The sequence below is a fragment of the Ursus arctos genome, unplaced genomic scaffold (assembly GCF_023065955.2).
Source record: "Ursus arctos isolate Adak ecotype North America unplaced genomic scaffold, UrsArc2.0 scaffold_6, whole genome shotgun sequence".
NCBI lineage: Eukaryota > Metazoa > Chordata > Mammalia > Carnivora > Ursidae > Ursus > Ursus arctos.
In genome coordinates this window covers 39984831-39998557 of record NW_026623078.1, presented here as the reverse complement: position 1 = coordinate 39998557, position 13727 = coordinate 39984831, and the positions used below count along the sequence as shown (strand labels likewise).

General features: G+C 40.5%; 1 protein-coding gene across 1 annotated transcript in view; it reads right to left on the bottom strand.

Annotated features, from left to right (window-relative positions):
* ATP6V0D2 (ATPase H+ transporting V0 subunit d2) overlaps positions 1-12740 on the bottom strand; it is a 46862-nt gene extending 34122 nt beyond the window's left edge. Inside the window, exons 1-2 of the mRNA XM_026495804.3 lie at positions 11975-12740; positions 512-683 (exon numbers count right to left, since the gene is read on the bottom strand). Coding sequence (XP_026351589.1) covers positions 512-683; positions 11975-12104 — 302 coding nt within the window. The 5' untranslated portion in view covers positions 12105-12740. The remainder of the gene's footprint in view (positions 1-511; positions 684-11974) is intronic.
* Positions 12741-13727: the final 987 nt, after the last annotated feature.

Below are 13727 nucleotides of genomic sequence, written 5' to 3'. Positions count from 1 at the left end.
GGAAAGGGTAGACGTGCCTTTACCAACAACTTGGGATGTTATAGCTCCAGCCTGACAAGTGATCCAAAAATGTCACATAGTATTTACCCTCAGTATCAGCAGCCACAACCCTTTAAACATCAGCCACTTACCATTTTTCTTAAAATGAAAACTGAAAACACAGCTTTTTTCCTTTCTTTTCTTTTTTAAGCTAAACTTTACGCCCGATGTGGGGCTTGAACTCATGACCCTGAGATCAAAGCGAGCCAGGCAGCCCTGAAAACATGACTTTATGTGGAGGCTGCCACCACCTACATAATCATGTTTATAAATAAATGAAATCTATCTTCTAACAGTGAATACGTGGCTCTGTAAGCTTATCAGTTGCTAAAATTTGAATACAGTCAAACTTACAAACAAGAGATAAAGGTTTTTAAGCTTCATGCCGCCTAATGCCCCCCCCCCCCGCAACTATTAGGGATCATTTGCACAATCACATGGGGGACTAACAGGGCTTCCTGCTACCACTTACGTCATGTATGTAAAAAATGTGCTCAGGGGTTCCAGGGAATGATTCCGGAAATATTCAAATTCTCTGCATAGCTTTTTCCTCATCTCCGTGTCAATTTTGGAAACAGTAAGAGGATTTGTTTGATTAGCCAAGAAGTTGCCATAATCAGTGGTCTGGAGATGAATTTTCACATCTGAAAATGGAATGAAACCTCAAATCAGATTAAAGTTTGAACATGCATAAATAGCTTTTACAACATTAATTGAATTTATTGTGACTTTACGATAAACGCATATTAAATTATTATTACCTTATTAGATATGTATATCTAGGTATGATTTAGCCTTGAGTGTTACTCTCTAAAGCAATAAAAAATTCAATGTTAGGACAGATATTCTAGTACAACAACAAAAAATTCAATGATCTAAACACTCTAGAATTATTTAACACAGATGAAAAGAACATTAACAACCACCTGGTCCTAAGTTTACCTGAGCCAGTTATAGTCATTTGGAAATAGCTGCTCAGAAAACTGAGCAGGATACTAAAGCTTCATTTAAGCTTGATGAAAACGAGAAATTCAATGTTAGGACAGATATTCTAGTACAACAACAAAAAATTCAATGATCTAAACACTCTAGAATTATTTAACACAGATGAAAAGAACATTAACAACCACCTGGTCCTAAGTTTACCTGAGCCAGTTATAGTCATTTGGAAATAGCTGCTCAGAAAACTGAGCAGGATACTAAAGCTTCATTTAAGCTTGATGAAAACGAGAAATTTATTAGTAATATTTAGCGTGGGTATGGGAGGTGGAATGGGCAGTCATCAATAATAATCCTTTTATTATAGAGGAAGAAATTGAGTCTCAATGGGGCTAAGCGGTGGAGTTCTAGAGTAGTAAGGCTCGAATTAGGAGATGGATCTCCCTACTCTTTTTTTTTTTTTTAAAGATTTTATTTATTTATTCGACAGAGAGAGACAGCCAGCGAGAGAGGGAACACAAGCAGGGGGAGTGGGAGAGGAAGAAGCAGACTCCTAGCGGAAGAGCCTGATGTGGGACTCGATCCCGTAACACCGGGATCACGCCCTGGGCCGAAGGCAGACACTTAACCGCTGTGCAACCCAGGCGCCCCTGGATCTCCCTACTCTTTTTATTTTTTTAAAGATTTTATTTATTTATTTGACAGAGATAGAGACAGCCAGCGAGAGAGGGAACACAAGCAGGGGGAGTGGGAGAGGAAGAAGCAGGCTCATAGCAGAGGAGCCCGATGTGGGGCTCGATCCCATAACGCCGGGATCACGCCCTGAGCCAAAGGCAGACGCCCAACCGCTTGCACTGGAAATATTCTTTATCTAACTGCAGAATTTATTTGCTCAATTACCTATTTAATTAACTTAATTTTTTAAAATTATACTTTTTTTTGGCCATATCTTATTTGGCTTTTATTTTGGCAGTTCCGATTTTTATACAATTTGACAGTTTGCATCCTCAGCACTGAGGAATATTTGCCAACAGAAGAAACACAAATGTTATTTCTTTCAAAACCATGATATTTTGCTCAGGCGGCATATGTTTCTCTTAAGCAAAATAACTTCCAAACCTTTCAGCTGCCAGCGAGATCCTGAAATTCAACGTCTCAAGTGTTTCAGACCCCACAGGAATCGTGTAATACTGTAGTCAATGGAGAGGCAAATGAAATAGAAGGAACTTTTTTTCCCAGCACCAAAACAATCCAAAGGACACCTGCACTGAGGGTCTAAGAAAATCTCAAAATCTGAAATGTTTGCTCTGCGATGATAATAGACTGCTAATAATATCAACAGTGCTTATAGTTTGATACTTTTCAAAACGGGCTCACATAATTTTTCCTCTGCATTTCCCCAAGTGCTTATTTAAATAGGTATGTAATAAAAAGGACTTTGTGGTCAAATAAATTTGGAATAAACAGGCTTCTTAGCTGTAGGAATTGAAAGCCTTTAACACATTACTTTGAGTGATTTTTGCAAAGAGTATGGTTCAGAACCTCCCAAGCCACTAGAAAACAACAGAGCCACCCACAGAGCACGCTTCAGAAAATTACACTGCTTCTTCATCCAGTGAAGTGACTTTTTTTTTTTTTAATTCAAATGAGGAAATGGAATGTTTTCCAAACTGGGATCACTACCAACTAAATCAATTTAATAGGTCCCAACAGCAAAGAATAAAAGTATTAGATTAGGCTATTTTAACAAATATGAGCATATAAGGCAGAGTAGCATATACACATGTGTGCACACAGGGGCATCACGTAAAAATGTGGCTTCCATGGGTGGCAGTCACTGGGATCAGTGAATTTTCAGATCACTTGGCTAGTGAGGCAGGATGATGATCTGGGACACCCCAATTATCTTCTATTAATTTGTTGGTCAGATCAGTTTTAGAAAATGATAATTTTTTTTTCCTGTGCAGCTTCCTGTTTGGGGCTCTCTGTAAAAGTGAATGTCCACAACTTTCACATTCCAGGTAGGTTTTATGCAAAGGAAGCACTTTCAAGAGGTACCCACAGAGAGTGCTTTCCTTGAGCCATCGCCCTTTTCCCTACACTCTGCTGGCGCTGAACTTAAGAAGTTATCTGACTTTTCTTTTTTTTCTTTTTTAAAAGATTTTATTTATTTATTTGACAGAGAGACAGCCAGCGAGAGAGGGAACACAAGCAGGGGGAGTGGGAGAGGAAGAAGCAGGCTCCCAGCGAAGCAGGAAGCCCGATGCGGGGCTCGATCCCAGAATGCTGGGATCACGCCCTGAGCCGAAGGCAGATGCTTACCGACTGAGCCACCGAGGTGCCCCAGTTATCTGAATTTTCTGAACTCAGTTTCTTCACCTACAGAATGGATATAGAATCCATGCTTTCGGGTGGTTGTGGGGATTAAACAAGAGGATGGAGGTGAACAGCCAGCAATACTCTACAATATATATATTTTTTTCTCCTCACTGGTACCCACCTACTTCAGCGATAATTTGATTCAGTTGACTAAAGACTTCGATACTTATTCTCTAAATCAGAATATTCTCAGCCAATATATTGGCATTGACTATCAGGTCTTAAAATTACTCAGATTTTAATACATATACCAGTATCTATAAACCTGGAACTTCTCCCTCCAGTTTTACTAATTTACTGCCATTCTTACGGCGATAAAACTTCAAGTCCTTTCTGGTGCTTTCTTACTCCAAATCCCTTGCACTGTTCGTTAGTGTCTTCTCTGGTACTCCGAGTACCCCTGGTTTAGAATGGCCACCTGACAGCAAGATTACTGCTCTGAGCTCTTAAATTGATTCTCCAAGCTCATTTCTCCTCATGCACTCCCTGCCTCAAATTTAATCTTTCTTAAGAATTATTTTGAGTTTGTAAGGACCCTATAAGAATCTTGGAAACACTGACAGTTGTAGGCAAATTAAATAGGACTTTCCTAATATTTGTAGTGTTTTACCACTGACGGAATGGCTCTAATGGACATCATCTCTCAACCTTACCAAATATTCCCATTTCATAGATGAGGAAACTGAAGCTCAGAGAAATAACATGTTCATGTTTTCTATGCTTGCAAGTATTTGACCAAAGATTCAGACATGCATCTTGTCCTCATTCATTTTCCTAAAGCTCCATAATCAGATCTCCAAGGTCCTTCAAGATTTTTCTCAGTCTAAATTCCAGCCTTATCCCAGCTATTGTAGTATTGCGGTCAAACTGGTTTACTCCTCACCCAGACACTTTTATTTAAATACAGGAATCTGTAGTTCATTAATTTTCCCTCCTGGCCCAGAACACCCAGCCACCTCAACACTGCTTGCTCCCATCTCACGGGCATTCTCCTAGCCTATAGCCCTGCAGATCTGCTCTGCTTTTGAATATATCTGTGATCTATAGGTTTAACTTGTTCTTGTAATTTAAATTTTGATTGTTTTTACTTATTTGTGATATCTTCTCAACTAGAGAACCGTTTAGGGAGTGAATAATATCTTACTGTTTATCATATTCTCTACATCACCTAATACAATTTTTATCACATAGATGAGCTTCAAATATTAGTAGATTTAATTTCTGATTAAAACCTAGGACCTCAGGGCGCCTGAGTGGCTCAGTCGGTAAGCATCTGCCTTCAGCTCAGGTTCATGATCCCAGGGTCGTGGGATGCAGCCTCAAGTAGGGCTCTCTGCTCAGCAGGGAGTCTGCTTCTCCCTCTCCTTTGCCCCTCCCCCTGCTTGTGCTCTGTCTCTCTCTCACTCTCTCTCAAATCAATAAATAAAATCTTAAACAACAACAACAACAAAACACCTAGGGCCATACAGCACTTCATTATGTAATTCCATGCATGTTACCAGGACTGAAACTTCTCATTTTGGTTCTTACTCACCAAACTGGTGCTCTCCGAAGAACACAATCAGCTACATAGAACCACATACAAAACACCATTGATCCTAACCACGAGATGGGAAGAATTATTTCAGGAATTCAAAAGTCCAGCAAAAGAGGGAAAACTAGTTCTTGTTGTATACACACTGTCGTTCAGAGAGGTGCTTATGATTTCTCAGGAATTCTTATGATTAACAGTTTACAAAACATTTTCAGAAATTTCTGATGCTCCTGATAACTGGGAGTTAGGCCAGGGGCAGATTATCTAAGTGTCAGATAAGAAAGCCCCATGTTAAAAGTTAAGCAGTCTGGCTTAATATCCTAGAGCCAGAGAGTGGAAGTGCCAGGACTTGAACCCAAACACGCACACATTTCTAACGTGAATTTTCAGATTCTTACTATGTGCAAAACACAGCCTTAGGCTAGGGAACTAGGACAGTAAAGTATATAGTCTCTACCCCTTTGTAAAAAAATGGATATTTCTTTTTAAAATTTCGGCTTTATTGACGTGCAACTGACAAAACTAAGGTATTTAAAGAGCACATTCGATATACATTGTAAAAGTATCTCCCCCATCTGACACCTCAGTGGTCTCACATATTGATACTTTGTGCCCTGAAGCAGCTTAGGGTATAGGAGGAGATAGACTCATTTATTCGTTGATGAGTTAAGCCCTTAACTGTTAATTCAGGGGGACAGTCAAGCGAGACAAATGTCCGCCCCTGGCGTGATTCATCGATGCAAATGTCACAGAATTAGGTGCATTACAAGGTACAATCGAATACAAAGTTAAGGCTTGTCCATTGTACCCCAACACGGCTGCAGCAGGAAAAGATTTACAGAGGAAGTACCTTGAGTGGAGTCTTGAAAGAGCGATGAGTGTTCTCCGGGCAAACATGACAGAGAATGGAATTTGTGACTGAAGGAATAACTTTACAAAAGATAAGAGGGTTTTGAGGAAATGGTTGCAAGGTCAAAGATCAGCAAGACGGCTCCAGCCTTTTGAACCAAGTGTGAAGTTGATCTTCCCTGATAAAAGCCATTGAAGTATTTTTTTTATAAGATTTTATTTATTTATGTGACAGAGAGACAGCCAGCGAGAGAGGGAACACAAGCAGGGGGAGTGGGAGAGGAAGAAGCAGGCTCCCAGCGGAGGAGCCCAATGTGGGACTCGATCCCGGAACGCCAGGATCATGCCCTGAGCCAAAGGCAGACGCTCAATGACTGCGCCACCCAGGCGCCCCACCATTGAAGTATTTTTGAACAGGAGAGTGATGGCATTGGTTATGCATTTTTAATACAAGGTGGAAAAAGTTAGTGCTATAATTAGAGGTACAAGTAGTATTGAAGGGAGCATGAAGAAAAAAGCCCTTTGAACTAAGTCTTCCTCCCAGAAATATATTTTTTTCATTTAAAAATAGGTAGTAGGTATAAATATAGGTAAAAAGTGAAAGGTCACCTAAACTTGTCATCCACCACCGCCGCCCAGCCACTCCTAGATGCAGGTAACAACTATTTTTAGTTTCTGTTAGATCCTTTCAGTCTCTTTGGATCTAGACCATCATATAGAAAATATATTTTTAAACTTACCTGCCTTTTTACTAAAGAGTACTATGCCACACATAGTTCTTCCCGTTGCTTTCCTCCCTTAATAGATCTTGGTGATCTTTCCATATCTGTCCTCTGAAAGGGGTGTCCTCATGCCTTTTTTTTTTTTTTAATAGCTGCAGAATATTCTGTTATGTGAATGTTACATAGTTTGTTTAATCAGCTCCCTGCAGATGGACATTTGATTTGCTTCCATCTTTTGCTATTCTAAACAATGCACATGAAGTCCCAGGCCAAGTATCGACGCATTTGGAATTTTGATAGGTACTGCCCAGTTGCTCCCATTAAAAGTTCTTATTTTTCTATATTTTTATTCTCCAGACTGGGAGCCCTTTTAGGGCAGGGACTATATTTTATTTAGTTTTACTTTCTTGACTCTAGCCAGAAATGCTTAATATGTTGTTGTTAAATTAATTCCTATTGGAAAGGAAAGATGGTCATGTCCCCTAAAAGGGACATAATTGTTAGTAATATAGAATCAGATTTCCTCATTCCCTTTTAAAAAAATATGGCAGGGAGGACAAAGGAAAGGTTCAATGCACAGAGGCAGTGGACGCTGCTCACCATATATTTTAGAAAAGATCAAGTATTAAATTCTAGAGCTCTAAAGTATTAATTATTATCAATTATTAATTATTAAAGTATTAATTTTACCACCTTGTCTTTTTTGAAGAGGAAAGAATATTTACAAATTTGTAATTTAAAAAATTCTAATGAAAATAGCAGTTTTGCCATGAAAAGAAATGGAGAAAACTTAAATGCATGTTATTAAGTGAGAGAAGCCAATCTGGAAAGGCTGCATACTGTACAATTCTAACTACATTACATTCTGGAAAAGGCAAAACTATGAGAGACCAAAAAGATTGGTGATTGCCAGAAGTGGAGCTGGGGGGAGAGGAATGAACAGGTGCAACGGAGGATTTTTAAGGCAGTGAAATGACTTTGTATGATACCTTAATGATGGATACATGTCATGATGTATTTGTCCAAACCCGTAGTGTACAACACCAAGAGTGAACCCTAATGTAAACTATGGACTCCGGGTGTTAAGATGTGTCAGTGTAGGTTCATCAACTGTAACACGTACACCACAGGCTGTGCTGGGGAATGCTGACAATGGTGAGGCTGTGTGTGTGTGTGGAAGCAGGGGGTATATGTGAAATCTCTGTACTTTCTCAATTTTGCTGTTAACTTAAAAGCTGCTCTAAAAAAAAAACAGTCTTAATTTTTAAAAAGTGTTAATTCTTTAAAAGAACATTTCCTGTCCCTTTAGCATCACTATTTTGTGGCAAAGTCACTTTTAAAGGTTTTAAAGTTTCCATGTGGTACAGCCTTCCAGCACTACCAGTGGGACAGGCCATGTGAACCAGCTTCGCTCCTTTGTCCCTGGGAAGGACTGAGTCACAGAGCGTCCTAGCAAGTGACTCAGGTCACTGTTAGTCAGGGGCAGACCTTGGAACAGATGAGTATTTCTGATCACACTGGCACAATTACATACGCAGTTAAGGACAAGTATGAATTCTAGGACGTTTCAAAGCTTTTCTAGACAATCTTCATTTTCTCTTCTAAATTTACCTGAAATCTCATGTGTTCCTTCTAAGTAATTCTAAAATAATTCGTTGGTCTCAGAACACTTGAAGTCTAGAGAACTTGAAAAGACTAAAGGAAAATTTAATCTTTGCCAAGTTAGCTTTTCTTTTACAGAAAGTGTCTGTGTCAACACGGACTACCACAATGACAGTTTCACCTACTCTTCTTCATCCAGTATTGGGACAGGGCATATTTTGTGCAAATGTAAACAGAAATCCCAAAGTCCTTAACATCTATCCCAACAGATAACCTTGATTTCTTCTCTTCAACTCTTTTTTTTTTTAAGATTTTATTTTTAAGTGATCTCTACATCCAACATGGGGCTCGAACTTGCAACCCCAAGATCAAGAGTCACATGCTGTAGTGATTTAGCCGGTCCGGCGCCCCTCTTCTCAACTCTTAATCCAGCTCAGAAGATGGCTGGGTTTCTCTCAGTGCATTTGCAGGTGCGACAGTTGCATTGCTTTTCACAAGTTATTTCCCAACGTCCTATGGAATAATCAGATAGGGCAGACCTTGTGATTTTCTGTATCAACATGGAGCTGGGGTGCCTGGGTGGCTTAGTCAGATAAGCGTCTGTCTTTGGCTCAGGTCATGATCCCGGGGTCTTGGGCTCCCCGTTCAGCGGGGAGTCTGCTTCTCCCTGTCCCTCTGCCTGCTACTCCCCCTGCCTGTGCTCTCTCTGTCAAATAAATAAATAAAATCTTAAAAAACAAATGGAGCTGGCAGCAACATGGACAGTAATCATTTATCTTCAATTCATGCTCAGCAGTCACGGACATTTCAACGGAAAGAGAGATGTGGCTATGCCTATACTCCCTGACTAGAATGTCAGCTCAGACACAGCCAGGGAAGCCTCAGTATCCTCAACTGTTACCTGCAGACATGAAATCCTTATTTAGATTTACTTTTCTCAGCATCCATTATAACCCGCAGCTAATGACTCACACTTGATATTCCTGGGAGTCTCCAAACAGATTGGCACACAGATTCAAACACAGTTGTGAAATGAATGGTTGACAAAATATATATATTATTAGGAGGAAAGAAAGATAGAAAGCTGAGGTAGGACGACAATAAAGCAATGGTGCGTGTGCCAGGGTTTCTTAAGCAGGATGCAGGGATGGCTTTGGGTGGCCCATGACCCCTGATATTACATAGAAAATTCTGTACCTATGCACCTGTATTTTTCTAAGATTCTTCATTCAGGTCTTCAAAAGGGTCTGAAACCCTTTTTCTCTCTCCCAAATTGAAGCCGAGAGTGGTTTCTCTCTGAATTCTTTAGTGAGCTGGCTAAACCTGATTTCGTATCACATTTTAGGCATTTTATGTATTGTTTGTGTTAAAATTTGCACTGCTTAGCTCATTGAAAAGCTTGGCTGGGGACGCCTCACTGGCTCAGTAGGAGCATGGACTCTTGACCTTGGGGTTGTGAGTTCAAGCCCCACGTTGGGTGTAGAGATCAGGTAAATAACCTTTAAAAAATAAAAAAAAATAAAAAAAGCTTGACTGAAAACTAAGTACAATTCATTCAAGTGGCTTCTGTTAAAAACACCCATTCTTGGGGCACCTGGGTGGCTCAGTCGTTAAGCGTCTGCCTTCGGCTCAGGGCGTGATCCCAGCGTTCTGGGATCGAGTCCCGCATCAGGCTCCTCCGCTATGAGCCTGCTTCTTCCTCTCCCACTCCCCCTGCTTGTGTTCCCTCTCTCGCTGGCTGTCTCTCTCTCTGTCAAATAAATAAATAAAATCTTTAAAAATAATAAAAATTAAAAAAAACACCCATTCTTCCCTGCGTTCGTTCACTTTTTCTACTTCAATTTAAGTACATTTTCTCTTTGTATTCAAGTATAGTGGACATATATTAGTTTCAGGTATATGACACACTGATTCACCAGTGATACACCTTACGTAATGTTCACCACAGTAAATGTAGTTAGCACCTATCACTCTACAAACTTAGCCCGGTATTTGTGCAGATGTTCTGTACACGACACTCTCCAGTCACCTAACTCCTCATTTAATATGCTGACGTGATTTAGTATTTGGGACTATATTGTGATTATTTGTAGCTCACAGAATTGTTTATCATCTGAAAGATTTTTCCAGCTGTCCTCATTGCTAAGGAAAGGAAAGCATCTATCTCAAATCGACCAGCTCCGCCTTAACTCTGCTTTAACTAGTCAGAACCACAAACAAGTGACCCAGGACCCTCAGCCTCAGCCAAGTCACCTTCAGGTTTTTTGTCTTGTTTTTGCTTTCAACACCTTTCCTAGCAGTTTCGATCCTATTGCTTTCCTATTTTTTCTAGAATAATCTGGAGGTTTTAAAGCACCTTATTATTGACATGTTGATTTTATAAGGACATTTCAAAATGAACTAGCGTAGTTGTTTTTATAATAAAAATACTGTATTATAGATGTGAAATCTTTGGTAAAGTTTTGAAAATATTGTAGCTTAAAGATAATTTCCAGAGTAAAGGGAGAAATGGGGATGTGTAAGTCAATGGGTACAAAGTTTTAGAAACACAAGATAAATAAGTCCTAGAGATCTCCTGTACAGCATGGATAAAGTAGTTAAAACACACACACGAATAATAATAGAGGGCAGGAAGAAACTTTTGGAGGTAATGGATAGATCTATGGCATAGATTATGGTGATGATTTCACGGAGGCATACTTACCTCTAATCTCATCCAGGTGTATGCATGAAATATATACAGTTTTATGTATGTCAATCATACCTCAATGAAGTGCTTTAAAAAAAGGTATTTTCCATTTCCACAGTGCTTCATGGTTTCTCATGTACCTCCCAGGTGTTACTTCATTTATTTCTCCAAACAAAGCAGGCAAAGCAGGCATTACCATTGCATTTTACAAATGGGGACTCTGCGGCTCAGAGGCAGTGAGGCTCAGGCCACCTACCTAGGCCTGGCAGAGGTCAAAGTTAGCACTTTTGAATCCAGGGCTGGCCTCACCACCCAGCCATCTCTTGGCTTTTTTCTTAAGCTTCAGTTAAAGGTAAACCTCAAATAAATCTCGTATCAATACATACTGAGAAACTGGGTATAGACTAAAATTCTCTAGACCAAGTTTCTTAGCATTTGACGGGGGGGGCGGGGGGTGGAGGGGACGGGGGGTGGAGGGGTGCATTCATCCCTGGGCAGTTTGATGAAGTCCTTCTCCAAATATTATTTATAAATACATAAAATGAAAATACATAGGATTACAGAGTAAACAAAATATGTTAAAGTATAGTTATCAAGATGTTTTAAAATGTGTAACACTGTGGGGTGCCTGGGTGGCTCAGTGGTTTGAGCGTCCCACTCTTATTTCGGCTCAGGTCCTGATCTCAGGGTGGTGAAATCGAGCCCTACTCAGAGTCTGCTTAAGATGCTCTCCCTCTCCCTCTGTCCCTCCCCTACTCTTGCACACGTGCTCGCTCTCAAAAAAATTTTAAAAATAAAAAAAAGTGTAAATCTGTACTTCTGTATTAAGACATTAAACACCAAGATTAAAGAATAAGTGCAAAACCTAGTATACTTGTGTAATCATGAAAATATAAAAGATATTTCAAAGTATCTGCAAGAATTGTATAGGGATATGAAAATATTGAATTTTTATGGTTTGTTGACAAAGTGCTAACCACTGTGATTTGTTGCCTACATTCATGGATACCAGGAAATGCTAAATTTTACTTAGAGAAAACTGAAAAGAAAGATGTAATTTTTTTCCTCATCCAAGTTCGTGGACCCCTGAAATCCGGACCCTGGGAATAAGAACCTGTCCTGGACTCTCGGGCCCCGGGAACACAGTCCCTTCTCCACGCTTCCAGTGGGCAGCATCACTTCCTTTTTCCCTTTGTAAATGGTGAGAAGAGCAGCACCTACCTTCCAGGGTCTCGCACTGGACCAGGTTGATGTAGTCCTGCTGGGTCAGGAGGCTGGCCTTGCACCCTCGCACCAGGCCTTCCAGGTAGCCATGGTCCACGTTAAAGTAGAACTCGGCGCCCTCAAGCATGGGGAAAGAGATCACAGCCAATTTGGGCTGAAACAGCTCCGGATCCTTGTCCGCTCCTGAAGATTGGCTCTAGTCTGGAAAAAAGCACTAACAGTTATCAGGAAGAAATCTATCAGCTGATAGTCAGGGTTTTCATGACTAGTTTCCTCTGGTTTCTGTGGCTTTCAACAGCATGCTCAGCCTTGTTTTCACAGCAACAGTGAATCAGCGAGATAAGCCAAGTAAACCCGGGAGCAAACCGCCAGCGGGAGAAGCGGAGTAGGAGAAAGGGAGGGTCAGGCCTCTGCTTTTTCCCTCCCAGGGCGACTGGCCCCCTCCCAGCTTTTGCCTTTGGAAGTCCTGAAACGCCTGAAGGTTTTGTGAACATTCCTCCCTCCGTGTGAGCTTCTGAGCTCTCCATTGTGAATTGCATTTGTCCTAAATTTCTTGAGGACTATTAATATGAAAAAACGGAGGGCTTTTTTCTTTTTTAAAAAAATATGTTTTGTAAATAGATCAGTTGGGAGCAGGCAGTTTGAAGAATCCTGAGAAGCTAATTCAGCAATGCAGTGGTTTGTAAAACAAATGATTAGAAATGTCTTAACACTGCAAAGACTGATAGCTGTTTACCCCCACGCCTCCACCCTCCCTGCCCCCTGCCCCCTTACCCCCCTGCCCCCAGCCCCAAGTCTGGGAGCAGAGCCCAGAAAGCAATCCTGGAGGCAAATACATAGAGCTGTGATTCTGTAATAAGCCACTACCTTTTTTAAATTGGACCGTTTATAAGGCATTCTTTATTTTCTTTTTCCCATTTAAATCTCACAATCACTGGAACACATATCTGGGCAGATAGTATTATTACCCAAATCACAGATAAGAAACCAGATCTCAGAAACTGTGAGATAGCTCAAAATGCACAGGTGGTAATACAGCACGTACTTAATTAAGCCAGGGCTTAATTATTGAGTTTCATGCTCCAAAAAGGAGTGCTTGTTCTCTCCTATACTTAGCTCAAAAATTGTGTCAAATACCCTGAAAACTATTTTACCTATGTAGTATTTCACTTTCATATATATTGTGTCCAATTCTTAACTGAATTTAAAGTGTCAGAAATTCTCCAGTCTCTGTCTCAGTATTTTCAAGCTGGGAGAAAGAGTGAATCACAAGAAACTCTGCTTTAGTTGTTGAAAATCAGAGAGAGCCACACTTGGTTTAGCCCAGTGTCCAGCACTTTGAAAGCATTTAATAAAAAGTAGAGGTTCTTTTGATTATTGATGAGGGAACAGAAGGCTGGCTGAGGACAAAGCAGAAACTGACACCCCGCAACCCCCCCCCCCCCATGGGATGTACGTGACCTTCCTCAGGCGCTCCTGGCTGCCCTTAAGGGCAAAGAAATAGTTAACCTATAGATACCACAATCCTGCAAGACTTAAGTCTCCCTCAGTTTACAAATGTCTTAGCAGTTTACAAGTACGAAGCATTTCTATCAATAACCCAGCTTCCGGAAGGGAACATAGATACAATTAAACGTCCTTATAATCTGCAGCCTCCAGGAAGTTCCCAACCATCTTAATGTTAACGCCTTGCTAGAGGGAAAAACAACCTTAACTTGACAATGGCAAGGCCTCCGGTATCCTGTGAATC